Consider the following 15300-nt stretch of genomic DNA (forward strand, 5'->3'; position numbering starts at 1 on the left):
GTTATAGCACAAACCAAGTGTGGAGTTTTATATTAGAAAAACATCAACAAAACAATTCTGCTCATTTACAAATGAGTCAATTAGGCAAATAAAGCAGCAACTTCAGAAGGACTGTCTATACAGCAAGAACCCTCAAGAAGCAATAAAGGTACATACAGTGAATCTGTACACAGAGATTTTATTCAATTTTTAAAGAAAATGAGGACTTTAGACAAAGCTTTGACCCTATAACAAAGCAAATCTGTCCAGCTTTAAACCAAATTCCAAGAGTAGCCAGCTTCTATTTTTCAGCAGCTGGTAAGAGCACCCTCAATGAGCTCTATTGACATTTCTATTTTCTTCACCCCATATGGTATAAAACAAAACCAATCTAGACTCCTGGATAAGCTTTATGTGGTCATTTGAGTTTTACAAATGGTTTCTCTAATAGTATGCCAAAATCATTTTTGTGTTCTCTCCGGAAAGCTTTACTGTAACATACAGCAATGTTTATCCTGGTAGTGAGACTTCTGTAAACAGTAAACCAATGCTCTATGTTATGGAAACCAATCTATATGCAATTGAAACAATCCACAGGCTCTAACCTGGAAACACTAGGAAAACAATCTGAATGCATTAATCACAGCACTATGAAGACTATATCTACCCTATGAAGAACTGATGTGAACAGCTACCCTAATACGAGTTTTACTTTCCTAGAGCCAATAGGTCTGTCATTTAAGTCAATGACAGCAGCTGTGGCTTCATCCCGAGATTCGAAAGCCACCATAGCTTCACCTGTGGGCATACCTTTTTCATTGTATTTTAAACACACTGAGCCTGGGATCACTTGATAGCCATAAAAGAAATCTAAAATCTCATCAATAGACACAGTGAAGGGCATGTTCTGTACTTTGATTACTGTTGGTCCTGGTTTTCCAGAACTAGATCCAAAGCCAGGAGGACCACCAACATGGACTGGGCCTGGGCCTGGGCCAGGGCCAGGGCCAAAGGCTGGAGGCCCACTCAAATGCCCAGGGGCACTTCCAAGGCCAGGAGGGCCGCTTCCAAAGCCAGGGGGGCCACCTAAGCTACCAGGGCCATTTCCAAAATTCTGAGGGCCCCCTCCAAATCCTGGTCCACTTAAATTATTTGGTCCACCTCCAAAACCTGGAACATCCAGTCCTAGACCAGGCAAACCACTATTTCCAACTGAAGGCATTCCAGGCCTAGCATCACCAAAGGCCCCTCCTAATCCTGGAGGAGGGAGTGGTGGTCCAAAGGCGTTTGACCCACCAAAATTACCAGGAAAGTTAAATGGAGGCCCATTGTTGGCCTCCTTAGATCCTACAGTCAAGAAGGCATGCTCTTCACCTCCTGCACTAGGCATTCCCGCACTAGGCATTCCCGCACTGGGTATTCCCACACCGGGCATTCCAGCACCGGGCATTCCTGCAGCAGGCATTCCCGTATTGGGCATTCCTGCATTGGGCATTCCCGCACTGGGCATTCCCACACTGGGAATTCCTGGAACTGCGGGATTACCTGGCACAGGCATCTTTAACCCCTTTTTTCCTTGGGCAGGAGGATTTTTCTCAATCTCTCTCATATCTTCTAGAGTGACTACATGAACAAAAGCTTCTCTCCCATTAAGTTTTTTACGGTGTAAGCGTTCAGACTTACGTGCATCATCTTCATTTTTAAACTGAACCAATGCCTGTCCTAGACCTTGCCCATTGTTATCAACAAGAACATGTACAGCATTTTCATCCACTGGGATTCCTTCTAGGAATTGGAGAACATCCATCTTGGTAATGCTGAAGGGAATATTTGTTATATGCGCACAGACTTTGGCAGAGGTGACATCCCCCTCCGGATTTAACATCATTTCCCTCTGGTCATAGCTGAAGTTCTGCAATCTTTTTCGAATCATATCTATCTTTTCTAGCATACCTTTCTTGGTAATTGGATGAACTTGAATAAAGCGATTGCCCATGTATTGTTTATGACGACAAAGAGCAGCCTTATAGTCAGCCTCATTCCTGAACTCTACGAAGCCTTCACCCGTTGCTTTCCCATTGGGTCCATAAGCAATATAAATACTATCTTCCACAATATCCAACTTTTTAAAAAAATCAATGACATGTTTGTTTTCTGCTTCAAAGGGTAGCCCTTTCAAGTAAACACAAAAACCAGCCTCGTGTGGTGATCTTGACCTTGACCTTTTCTGCCCACTGGGCGATTTTGACCTGGGAAGTGCCTGAGGAGGGGGATGGTTTTGTCCAGAAGGTCCTATACTTTGCTTAAAAGTGATATGGCCTCCAGCAGCTACCCACTGTCTCTCTGTGGCAGGACTAACTTCCACATAGCGTTGAATCATCAGCATTCTGTTTCGCTTCAAAGCTTCAAATGTATCTTGAGGGGAGAGAAACTTAACCAATCCATTCCCATTATTTCGACCTACATGATCTTTCAACAAATGCACGGCATCAACACGGAGCCCATGGAAAAAATCTCTGACATCATTTTCCATTGCAGAAAAGGGCATTCCATGCACACTGACATACAGATCATCAGGGTTGATGGGAAGTGGTTTCACACTGCTTTGAGAGTTCATCTGGATAGGGTTAACAGGATTCAATGGACCCAGAAACACAGGGTTCAGGTTATTGTTCAGATTCATAGGTGCTCCAGAGCCATTCATTCCAGCAGGTAGAGGTGCCACAGGTGGCGGGTTCAAGGGTGGCATGCCTGACATGGGTGGCAGTGGGGTCATGGGTGGCACAGAAGGGACTGGGGGTATTGGGGGCACAGGAGGCACAGGAGGCAATGTAGGTACCGGGGGAGGAACTGGTATTGGAGGAATGGACGGCATTGGCGGCAAAGATGGCATCGCTGGGATTGGAGGAATTGGTGGAGGTGGGACTGTGTTCATTGGAGAGGCTGTGCTCGGAATGGTTGAGCTAAACGTTGGGCTCCCAAAGGAGGCCCCCATATTTGGAGGAGCCGTTCCTATGCTGGCTGTGGAAAATGTCTGTACGTTTTTGCTGCTTTCATGAACAGAAGTGGCGGCAGTAACTACACTGGGTGAGGGATTATTAAAGTTGGGTACTGTCGTAGGCAAGTTTACCCTGCCACTCATTCCTGAACTAGGTGGAGGTCCTGATCTACTAGCATTTGCTGGTGGTATATCTAAGTTGGCAGTTTCAAAACGCCTACGACTCAGTTCAATCATATTCTGCATTTCCGTTTTACTACTCAACAATAGTGTTACTTTTGACCCTTTAATTGTACCACCTGTGCGCATCATACCAAGCCTTGCATCTTCATCAGTGGCAAAAACGATGAAAGCCTCACCCAGTTCACCCCCTACAATATGCACGCCCCCATCAGGGATGGTCAATCCAGAGAAGAAGTGGCGAATGTCCATGGTCCCCGCCACAATTGGGAGACCTTGCAAACGGATGACCACAGCCATGCTGCGCTGAAACCACACACACCTGCAGATGAGAAAAGGCAACGGCCAGGTCAGACTCCTGTTTATCACACCAAGTTTTCAGCTACAAGAATGACCATCTACCGTATTAGGCCCTCAAGTATTCCCTCAAACTATCACGAGCAATGTCGTTTTTTAAATTTGGATATTCTAAAACTGAATATTATACGCCATTTACAATGTAAAGCCCAATTTCAACATCCAAAAGGCATTAATTCTGAAAACACTTAGAAGTTCAGCCCCAAGACTCAAAAATTTCAGGAAAAAACAACCATAGGACAAGAAAATCACCAATTATATCATCATTCAGACCACTAATTATTCAATAAGATTTAAAAGAAATGTGTAAGTCAAATCAGGAAACAAAGTTTAACAATCTACAGGGGAAAAGATACAAAGGATGTATCAAAGTTAATATTTAAAACTGGCTCAGCATCTTCCTTATAAACTTTTGACAACTTTGTAGAATTACTGGTATCATTTTATATGGCTTAATCTCAAAACAACAGAAACAAAGCGGGAATAATACTGAATTTCAAATAATACTTAACACTAAAGCAGATTCAAGTCTCAAATGAGAACTGATTTCATATTTCATCCTAGGATGAAACCACTTTATTTATTAAAGAAATAGCTTTACTTATTAAAGAAAATGACATATGGAATTACGTATTACATATAAGGTTAATACATACTAAGTATCCAGAAGAAATACTGAGTAAAACAGCCAAAATATCAGTTACCTGTAGTCATCATTCCAAAAAGTAGAACCTGGTTACAGTGCCATTCACCATGGCTATTTTAATTAAAACCCAGGTCCAAAGACTCATTCTCATGCCCTCCATTTAATAAAAAGTCTTGTTTATCCCACAGGGGAGGGCTGATAATGAAAAAGAGGGATTTTTTTATTTTTGAACTAGTGTACGAACTTTATTCAGTGGTTGTGACCCAAAATAACTCCTGTGGAATTTCTGGGTACTCACTAATCTCTGTAGATAATGTCCATTTTGATATAATCAAAAAAGAAAAGTTTCTCCCAGACTTAAATACAATTTCAGTATTTCAATTCATATGGTTTCTAAGAGTAAATGGAAGGGCAGCCATGTATAAAGTAATCCAAAACAAACTCTTGCGACTGAAAAAAAAATTAATTTGAAATTTATATGGTTAACAACAAAGGGTGTTATCCAAGCCATTTTTAAAATCAACTTTTAAATATAAACCTATATTAAACTGGCTCTGTGATCTTAGCAAAATTATGAATTATTTGAGCTTTGGTTTCATCACTTTCAAATGAGAACATTAGAAGAGCAAAGTTTCCTGCTCCAAGAATTCTGTAACTCCGTGAAAGCAGTTTTTCAATGTCAAATATTACATGAATACTAATTTAAGGCAACAAAATCTGCAATTATATCTCAATATTACACTTGCTGCACACAAAAGAGTAATATATTGTTTGGCTTTTACACTTTTCTCACACACACATACACAAAAATAAAAGCCACCTTCAAACTTAATCCAGAAAAATGGACTGGCAAACAGAAAACGAGACCGTATAAAACATTAGAAATTTGGGAAGGGGCGGGGGAAGCTTTCCATTTTTGGTCTGCAAGCGTCAACAAGAAAAATTAATACTAAAAACGTCATACCAACAGACTCTTTTGCCCTTATTTACTATTTAGCAGTCTTTAAGAAGTTCATCAAGAAGGTTCCGATTCATTGAATCAAATTCTCACTCCTTACTAACTCTAGAATATTGGCTGTACGCAAAGATGAGATAGCATTCCGTTCAACTTCAAAAATCACTTAATCACTAACTGGGGGAAACATCATGGGTAATCTAGATCCCCAAAACTTGAGAAAGAGAGAGAGAGATGTTAGTTTGCATTAGCACAATAAAATGGAAATTTGATATGGTCCCAAGAATTAAGCACAGGGCTAAAGTGACCTACACAATTAAGTCTTCAAACCATCTGCAGCTGAGGGAAGGGATTTAGTGAAAGTCTGTACAAGGTACATGTGAAAACATGATATTGAAAGTCTGCCCAAATTACCATCTAGAAAAGGGCTGAGTAAACCAAAGCAGTGCACAAGATTTATTCATAAAGTCATCTAAACAGGAAGAGTTTTTAGGTTCTGAAAAACGTGAAGTAAGATATGCTATTCTGCTACAAAGTACCTGTTTGACAGATGAGTCATTTCAACCTATCTTGAGTCTACCTTAGTTATTTAACAAGAAGTTAGGTTCCAATCACTAAGGTTCCATCTAAAGTCAATTTGTACTCTAAAACATGACCCATTTTCTATACCTATTCCGCAAAGGAATATTAAAAAACCGTACCAATAACAAGCACCCATATTTGTAGTTAGTCTAGAATGCTACTGAGGGAAAAAAAACAGCTACTTACTGCCTAATCAGGAATTCAGCAGAAGAAATGCATCCATAGAAAACTGACTCCCAAAGGAAGCAACAACTGTTCAAGACACCCAGTCCACCCCTCTCCCATCCCTCAAGTAAGCTTATTACAAACAAAAACCCACAATTTAGTTATTATACATATTTTCATGTTATTTAATAAGCTATCTCAATTTATTTTGTATAAAAATAAACCCTCTATTCAAAATCTCTTACCTGATAAAACAAGAGATGTATTTTCTTAACAAGAAGTAGAGGCCAAGTCAATCCTGTGGGCAACCAATTAAAACCAACTTTTAGACTGCAATAGAGAATAAATGGAGGCAAAAATCAATGCAGGAAACACAAAACACGCACAGGCCACACTGAACTGTATATTAAAGGGCGAGTCTGAAACCACTGGAGTACATCATTACAATGTATTAGGAAAAAAAAAAAAAGACGTACCAAAATCCCACACGTTTATTATTTGGTTGCTTTCAAGTTGCTTTCTCTCAAAGCATTATATATTTACATACATCAAGAATGTGTCATAAATTAGCCCAAGAAAGAATCAATCGAAAACTAAAACAGTCATAAAGATCGGCTTCACAGCTGGTAATTGCTTTAATCACTTGATGATTAAACCAGTCCAGAAAATTCCATAACACAAGTCCAACGGCGACCTATTTCCTCAGGTTCCCACCAAATTTTTGATGAAAAAGCACAAGTTCACATAGTAACAGTTCCTGGACAAATTAAGTCATCAATTCAAGGATATTCATGGAAATTACTGCAATTACTCTTTCAACATATTTTCCTTTGCACCAAAATAGCAATCGAACAACAAAAAAAACATAAGTGAAGTGAAAGGTCTGGCCTATAAGGACTAATTCCTGGCTAAAACCACTAGAGTTCAATATATTAAAGAAGAGTGCTTTTTCTTCTAACACCAAAATGGTTCCAAGAAACTTATTAAAAAAAAAGAAAAAAGTCCGGCATATTAAGAGTCCTTCCAAAGTAAAAACAGGTCACTCATCTTTCACTGGAATTTCCCCCAAACTAGTGAAGTTATGAACAATTTACAAGCAATTTATATGACCAAATGATTAGACAACTATATTCAAAAGAGTAGAAGAAAATTGTCACTGTTAGGTATAAGATTACCCATAGACACCTACTTAGAATGATGATGCTTATTTTTAACTATCTTTCAAGATCAAGATACCACCATTGAGCTTAATATTATTCATCACCAGAAAGACATATTCAAACGTTTTAGCATTACTCCAAACTTTTTCTAAAGAACAAGCTAAACATCACCTGGACAACCACTCAAATTACTAAAGAACAGTGTGTTTTGCCACAAAAAGCTATGCTGTATATCATAAGCAACACCTTCAGAAGCCCAGAGCATTGTGTTAATCTTTTAAATGTTGTACAATCGATCCTCTAGATCAATTAATTAAATTAAATCTAGAATTTAAATTAAATTAAATCTAGAATTTTAAGTCTTCATTTAAAAACAAGCCACATCTAGTAGTTTATCTAATGGGTCACAAAGGGAAATGTAAAACAGAAAAAAGCTTGCTTTACATAAAGTTTACACTCAACAGGGAAGAGCATAAATTATTGCAATATTTTTTTTCTAAATGTACAAGTTTAACTCTATGAGCCTCAGAATCAGGGTAATTTTTTAGTTAAACACTTGTGATGACTCCTACTGAAGATTCCAATTCAAAAGGTCTGGTGTGGGGCCAGGACCCATGGCCTGAAGGTAAGGGAAACAGGTTCCTCAGCCCCTTTCCTTCCAGATCCAAGAAGGTACCATATGTCCACTGGAGAGGAACAAGTTCGGGGTCAGCCAGTTAAGCCCAAAGAAAACATTCTAGGTCTACTCCCTAAAATGTTTACAGGGTTGCCAGAAATTACTAAACAAGGAGAAAAGGTGAAAGGCCCAGCTGAATTCAGCAAATCCCTAGTTCAACTCATTCAATTTAAAGTACAAAATCAATCTAGTCATAAATTTGTTAATCTTTTCTATTTCAGCACAAGGGAAGATACACCTCACCCCATGCCAAAGGAAAGTACACAGAAAGCTCAGGTTAGCAGCCAGAACTTCACAACTCTTGGTGTTATGGCTCTTCCTTCAAATAGAAATTGAGAACTCAAATACTTTTGTTTTCAACAAAAGTATTTTGTTTCAACGAAAGGGGCACAATAATTTAATAGAAGTATCACTATTTTCCAGGAACCTACTTATTCCTGCGTTCTGTCAGCTAGCAACTGAATGTAGGATACCAGTCACTCCAGTGACTTTTAAAAATTCACTCCACTCACCTTTAAACTTCGGTGAGTTTTATAAAGATAAGACTGAAACAATCCTAAGCAACAAAACACCTAAAATACATGTTTTACCTATTCAGAGAGCATAACGGAAAGAGAAAATGGGCTTGATTTGCCATTAAATCCATTGATGTACTTCAGAAGATCGAAGACAAGAAGCTTTAGTATACTTTTGCACTTTATCTTGAAAATTAAGCCACATAGTGGCTTTGTTTCTTACAAATTCCAGATATATGCACAATTACAAAGAGCTACTACAAAAGTTTAGCATATTATTATGACAAGACAGATTTTCTTAAATACTAGCCATTCCAGAAACTTGGAATTGCAGGATAAAATGTCTGACAACAATCCTCTTTACCAGGAAGCCAAGGCAAAAATCAGAACTTGACCATTTCCACTCTTCATTTGGTAATAAACATCCAAAAGTGAATTTTAACTTTGTTCAATAGTAAGTCTTTGATCAACAAGAACCAGGGTACAGCAGACCTAAGTTCTTCAGATTCAAAAGAAACAATCACCCTTCAAATGTTCACCACAGAGATGAGCAACAGAGAACCAATCATAATGGGCACAATGCTACAAGCAGCATAATCATATTATGGTATGTATTATGGAAAAAAAACACAGCTTCATCAACTTGATTTTGTCCCCATCCCCAAATGGAACACATTTCAGGTTCTGGGACCATTCTTAATAAAACAATTCTTCGGACACTGAGGGAGATATAAACCTTTGATAGCATGTTACTCAACTTTCCCATTAACCTCCAGTCAGTACTCAAAGACAGCAAATCAAAAGACATTTCTAAATAAGATATTTATTCTCTTGCCAAAAACACTACAATATTAAGTTATTTTTCAATCCCCCCCAAATGCCAACAAAAATGTTTACTTGCTTTAAACTTCAAAGAAACAATATTTCTTCTAACCTAGCCAACCACATTCACCCTCACTACTGGTTTTAAGGCTTTAAACTTAATGAACTAAACTCTATGCAAACCAAAATGTATATGTGTGGTGGTAGTAAAATCTGATAAAACTAAAGATTGATTTTTCTTAGTTGACCTAAAACACTTAACAATATTCACTTATTCACAAATATTCATCAAGCAGTTATGGGCCAGGCAGAAGATTACAGAAATGGATGACAGTCCCTGCATTTTAGGGAGGGATATCTAAAAACATCTTTTGTGCAACGGTTACTGACAGTTCTTCCTACCTCATCTACAGAAGAAAATATTCAACTGAAATGATGGAGTGACCATCTACAAAATGGAATAAAAACAGCATGAACGTTGTCGGTGGATTTCAGCACCTGGAACACACTGGCCCACAAAATCAAGTTTCACATCCACAGATTGTACCAACAACCCCCAAACTCACGCAAAAATCAAGTCATTTGGTATGTCAAAGAAAGTGAAAGAAGCCTGAAGTTTTCTGGTATTAGCACATAACAGTATGTTCCAAGTAACTACCACAATGGTTTCTAAAGCTTCACATTTTTCACCTAACAGATATGAACATAAGAAAAATTGAAATTATGCATCACAATCCATAAACAAAATAATCAATATATAATCAAGCATATAAATGATATAAAAATGCATTCCCTGCGTCATTTTTTCCAGCAATAATACTAAGCACATCCTCAACTTTTATATAAACACGCCAAACATTTTTCTTCAAATATTAATTACCATAAATTTTTTTAACCACCTGTAACAGTTCTTCCCAATTGTTTTAATATTCTTGGAAAATGCCTGAGCACAATTTCCTTCCACTAAATCCAGAATCCTCCACGCTATCAAAACTACCAAATTTCAAAACAAATACAACCAGTCTTGTATTATATTTCTATAATTAAAAAACAAAATTCAACAGGAACGGGCTATACATCCAGACTTCTAGGATTTTTTTCTTCAACTGCAAAGGCTCTGAAATGCATCAACAATGTAAACTAGATAAAAAAGTCCAAGGCAATTCATGTTGCTAGTACTGCATTTTACAAAAATTATACCATTTACAACCATTCAAGCAAGAAGCTCTAAAAGAAATACTCGTCACAAGTCTCTCCTTCAACAAAACCTTCAGTTGCAATCACATTTTTTTGTTAGTAGCTTATATTGACTGGCATCACTCTAGTCTTAAATAATATAAAATGGTTCCTGCCAACTATCCCAATTTACATTAGGTCATCTCTGGGAATCCGGAGTCAAGGAGGGTTTTAGAGTCCAGAAACCTCTCTTACGGAGCCTGCTATTTTCAGTATACAACTCTGGGCAGGTTCAGGGCTGAATAACCGAGAGTAAACCTCACCGGAGCTCAAATTTTTCACTATAAATCACACATTGGAAGCACACATACAGTCCATGCACTTACAATCTAGCAGCTAAGCCTCCTGCACTAGTGACCATCCCCGTCATTAACCTGCAGATTCTCAAAGCCCCTTCACCCACTTCACGTGGCCGAAAACTACCACCTCCAGCCTTCAAAAGAGAAACTCAGTTCACTCTCCATCAAAATCACTCAGCCTCCACATCCCATCGGACCTCCTCCTTCTTCGATGCTGGAGGCTCTCTCCCAAGGGACGCGTAAAGGTGATGCTCTTAGCAGCCCCCTCCCTACTCCGGGACCAAGAAGCCCGGGAGGCGGACTCACCCCACGCTACCGGGGCCGGCTTCTCAAATTAACGACACCCCGGAGGGTAAGCCCCGCCCCAACGCTGGGCTTTGGAAGCGTTTCACTGCAACCGCCTCCACCTTAAGGCCAAGAAGGCGGCCAATTCCGACTTCCTTCCTACACTCACAGGAGAGCACCGACTACAGCTCCTTTCCCCCACGTGTGTCCAGAGACTGTAGTCCCCTTTTTCTGGTAGGCCACCGGGGCCTCCATTCCACTTCCGGTGGAGGGAGTGTCCTCACTACGATTATCTCCTCACTTCGGGGCACAGTTAACCTCTGCCCCACGTGGGGGCATAAAGAATCTTGCTCATTCGGGATGTAGTGTATTTTCACTGCAGTTCCCGTTCGTTCGCAGGCCGCTGGGCCACCCAGTTCTGGCCTCCTCCCTCTCAGACCACGGGGGCGTCCTCGCTACGGCCTCGTCCCCTCTTCGGTAGGCAGGCTCCTCCTCTCTTGTGTCCTACTTGCACCCTCTCAGGACCGAGAGGCACAAGCGGCGCCCCAGGCCCCTCGCAGCCATGCCCCGACCCTTCAGCGTAGGGCGCTCACTGCGGCGGGCTCCGAGGCCTCCGAAGGCCCCGCCCCGGGCCACCAAGGGGCGGCTCGAGCCCCGCACAGCCCCGCCCGTTCCGAGGCTGCGGGAGTCTTACCGGGGAGAGCTGCGCGGCACCCGAACCCAGACCCGAGTTACCCCCCGCGCGAGTGCCTCCGCCCCGCGGTCGGTAGCCCCAGCCCGAACGGCTTCCCGGAGCCCAGAGCAGCCACCACCTCCTTCGCCGCTTCACAAGATGGCCGCCGGCCCGCTCCGCAGCTCCGCGTTCCAGAAAGGGCGGGATGGAATGGTTGACGTCACGGGGCGGGGTGGGGCGGCGCAAGCGCGCGGAGGTTCTCGGGTAGCTCCCGGAAGTTGCTTGTGTTTGTGGCAGAGGAGCTCGGCGACTTTTGCTTGCTAGCTCCGCCTTAAGGGAGTGAAGCTGCTTGTTGGAATCCGAACAGTATCTGGCGTTGGGCTTCGTGCAATTGCTTCACTTCTTCGAGCCTCTGCGAAAGGAGGGAAATACTGCCTACCTCGCAGAATTGTATTGAGGATTAAATGGACCACAAAATGGTGCCTAGTTCTACTGATGATGCCCTGACAGAAGAACCAAAATCTGATTCTTTTTTTCCCATTTAAAAATTTCAATCCAGGACTTCCCTGGTGGGGCATTGGTTAAGAATCCGCCCGCCAATGCAGGGGACACGGGTTCGATCCCTGGTCCGGGAAGATCCCACATGCTGAGGAGCAGCTAAGCCTGTGTGCCACAACTACTTGTACCCTCACTTCTGGCTCAGTAAATTCCTTTTTTTTTCTTTCTTTTTTTTTTTGCCGCACCACGGCATGCAGGGTCTTAGTTCCCCCACCAGGGATCGAACCCCTGCCCCCTGCCGTGGAAGCGCAGAGTCCTAACCACTGGACTGCCAGGGAAGTCCCTGGCTCAGTAAATTCTTTTACCGCCCGCGTTGCCATCCCCATCGCCACACTCCGCGGCATTTTGGTGGCGGGTAGGGTGCTCTCTCTGCCCTTTCCGATCTGTCTTCCACCACGTAGCGATCAGCCTACTGACTCCAGGCAATTGAAGGTCCCCAGCCTGGGCTACTCCTCGGCGGGAGGTAAAGGCCTGCGGGACGGGACTCCGACTCGCTGTCGACCTAAGGGGTACGTTCTGGAAACGGTCTTTTCGCCTCTTCAACACTGCCTATGGTCTGAGGTCCCTGGAGACCGGGGATTAAAGCGTCCTGGCCGAGGCGACTCTTCCAAAGACCTAAAACCCGGTCCCATACTGAGCGACCATTCCTGCCCGATGGGGTGGCAGTGTCCTTTGGCCCTAGCCTTGGGACTCCTCACTTCCAACGGCTGGCGCAGTCGGCAGCAGCAGCTCGTTGGGGCGAATCCAGGCACACTGTGAGATCCCCTTTCTCTTTACATCCTCCCTTGACGACCGTCCATCCTGATCCGCCAACATCTCCAGGTACTTCAAACGAGTCGCCACAAAACCAGTGAGTTTCCCCCTCTGGGTTGGCCCGAGACCCACTTCCCTTCCTGGTCTTGGGGTGATCGGCCGGGCCTCAGGAAGCCTCTGTCAGACAGAAGGCGCCTCAAGAGGTCCTCTGTTCGGGGGTAGCCCCAGTCTAGAGTGCAACCTCAGGTCCCTCGCGGACAGGGCATGAGGCCTGTTTCCCTCTAGGGATGCCTTTTGTTGTTTGGTTTTGTTTTGTTAATGTTTATTTATTTGGTTGTGCCTGGTCTTAGTTGCAGCAGGCAGGCTCCTTAGTTGCGGCTCGCTGGCTCCTTAGTTGTAGCACGTGGGCTCCTTAGTTGCCGCTGGAACCTGGGTCCCCGGCACTGGGAGCGTGGAGTCTTATCCACTGCGCTACCAGTAAGTCTCTAGAGATGCCTTTTCGGTAGACGCTGTGCCTGGTTAAGGTCCAATATGGGTCTAACACCCTCTATTCTTGCTGACTCACCTTTGGGATGTATTCTTAAAAATTGGACTTGGAAGTTCCCTGGCAGTCCGGTGGTTAGGACTTCGCACTTTCACTGCTGTGGCCCCGGGTTCAATCCCTGGTCTGGGAACAAAGATCCCCAAAGCCTCCCACAAGCCGCACAGTGTGGCCAAAAAAAAAAAAGATTGGATTAAATTTGATTTCCAAACTCTCTCCGACATTTGGTTCCGGATCAGGAGGTCTGGCCTCTCAACAGGTCCCTAAACTATAACACCATCCTGCAGCTTGATCTCTTTTGTCAAAACTCGGGAAGGACTCTGAGGTCCCCTACATTCAGGTCTTCATGGCCCTGTCACAAAACCCCAAATTATGACAAACCTGTCGCATATGCCTCTCCAGATTCTGCCCTCGAAGCCTGACACAGATATTCTCCAACGTCCCTCCTTTAATCTCCCACGCACTCCTCTTAACCCACTCCCCTCCTACCGCTCCCCATTCCTATCCGGACACCCTCTCACCTTCCCATCCCCGTTCAGGTGCCTCACATCTGAACACCCTCAACCCCCTGAAAATCTCTTGCCTCTCCATGAGGTGGCCAATGGAGAAAAGGGCACTATTCAAGTTCACATCCCCTTGCCTATGTCTGACTTGTCACAAATCAAAACTAAATTGGGATCTTTTGGTTGGGACCCCACCAATTTTATTCGGGAATTCAGAGGAACTCACGGTGGCTTTCGATCTGACCTGACAGGACATCTATGTTGTCTTGACCACCTGTTGTACCCTAGAGGAAAAGTCCTGTATTTGGTCCCTAGGGTGGGCTTGGGCAGATGAAGCACATGCCTGCACCCCTGACAATGCCCATCCACCTGGGGCTGTCCCTGACACAGAACCAAATTGGACATATCAGGCCACCGACACAGGGCCTACATAAGGACAAGGCCGCTGAGATTACATGATTACCTGCCTAATTGAGGGGATGAAAAAGGCTGTCATCAAGCCAGTAACTTACAACAAACTTCATGAAATAACCCAGGACTTCTCTGAAAACCCTACCTTATTTCAAGCCCGCTTAGCTGAAACTATGCATAAATACACAAACCTAAACCCTGAGAGTCCAGAGGGACTAGCTATTCTGGCCGTTCACTTTACCAGCCAAGCTTCACCTGATATCAGACAAAACTCCAAAAACTTGGGCTTCCCTGGTGGCGCAGTGGTTGGGAGTCCGCCTGCCGAGGCAGGGGACGCGGGTTCGTGCCCCAGTCGGGGAGAATCCCACGTGCCGCGGAGCGGCTGGGTCCGTGAGCCATGGCCGCTGGGCCTGCGCTTCCGGAGCCTGTGCTCCGTGGCGGGAGAGGCCACAGCAGTGAGAGGCCCGCGTACCACAAAAAAAAAAAAAAAAAAAAAAACTCCAAAAACTTGAAAAGGGACCCCAAATTCCCTTTGCCGTCCTATTAGATACGGCCTTCAAGGTCTTTAATAACCGGGAGGAGGCCTCGAGAGTCCAAAGGGCTAAATGGGAAGATGAAAGAGGTAAACAAACGGCAGGCCCAATACATGGCAACCGCAATTGTTAGCTTGCTGTCCATTTCGGGCACCCCCATGGCTTGTCCCAGCCAACCAAAGGGGACAGCCGCCCTGGCCCATTCCTGCTTCCACTGCAGCCAACCAGGGCTCTTCAGTTGGGAATGTTCCAAGCCTCTAGGGCCTTGTCTCAACCGCAAGCAACGTGGCCACTGGAAACGCGACTGTCCCTCTCTCCCTCAAGGGGGAGGGCCATCCCCCACTCAAAGGCCCCATGCGCCACAGGGAGGTCCCCAAGCCCCAAGGGCCCCTTCCCAGGGACAAATGCCCTTGACGCCCAAGGGTGACCAGAAGAGACCATAAAAGAAGCCCAGTTTCTCTCCCCCAGCAGAC

At 43.7% G+C, this 15300-nt stretch overlaps 1 protein-coding gene across 11 annotated transcripts in view; it reads right to left on the minus strand.

Annotated features, from left to right (window-relative positions):
- Positions 1 to 11739, minus strand: part of LOC115839285 (RNA-binding protein 12) — a 37072-nt gene extending 25333 nt beyond the window's left edge. For 2 of the 11 annotated variants that reach the window (XM_060285770.1, XM_060285769.1), the window contains exon 1: positions 1933 to 2148. In XM_060285770.1, coding sequence (XP_060141753.1) covers positions 1933 to 2019 — 87 coding nt within the window. In that variant the 5' untranslated portion in view covers positions 2020 to 2148. Of the gene's footprint in view, positions 1 to 158; positions 3480 to 6107; positions 6193 to 11549 lie in introns of those variants that run through there. The other 9 variants (XM_060285768.1, XM_030830739.2, XM_030830743.2 and 6 more) reach the window with 9 other exon arrangements.
- Positions 11740 to 15300: the final 3561 nt, after the last annotated feature.

The sequence above is a fragment of the Globicephala melas genome, chromosome 15 (genome assembly GCF_963455315.2).
Source record: "Globicephala melas chromosome 15, mGloMel1.2, whole genome shotgun sequence".
NCBI classification, from domain to species: Eukaryota; Metazoa; Chordata; class Mammalia; order Artiodactyla; family Delphinidae; genus Globicephala; species Globicephala melas.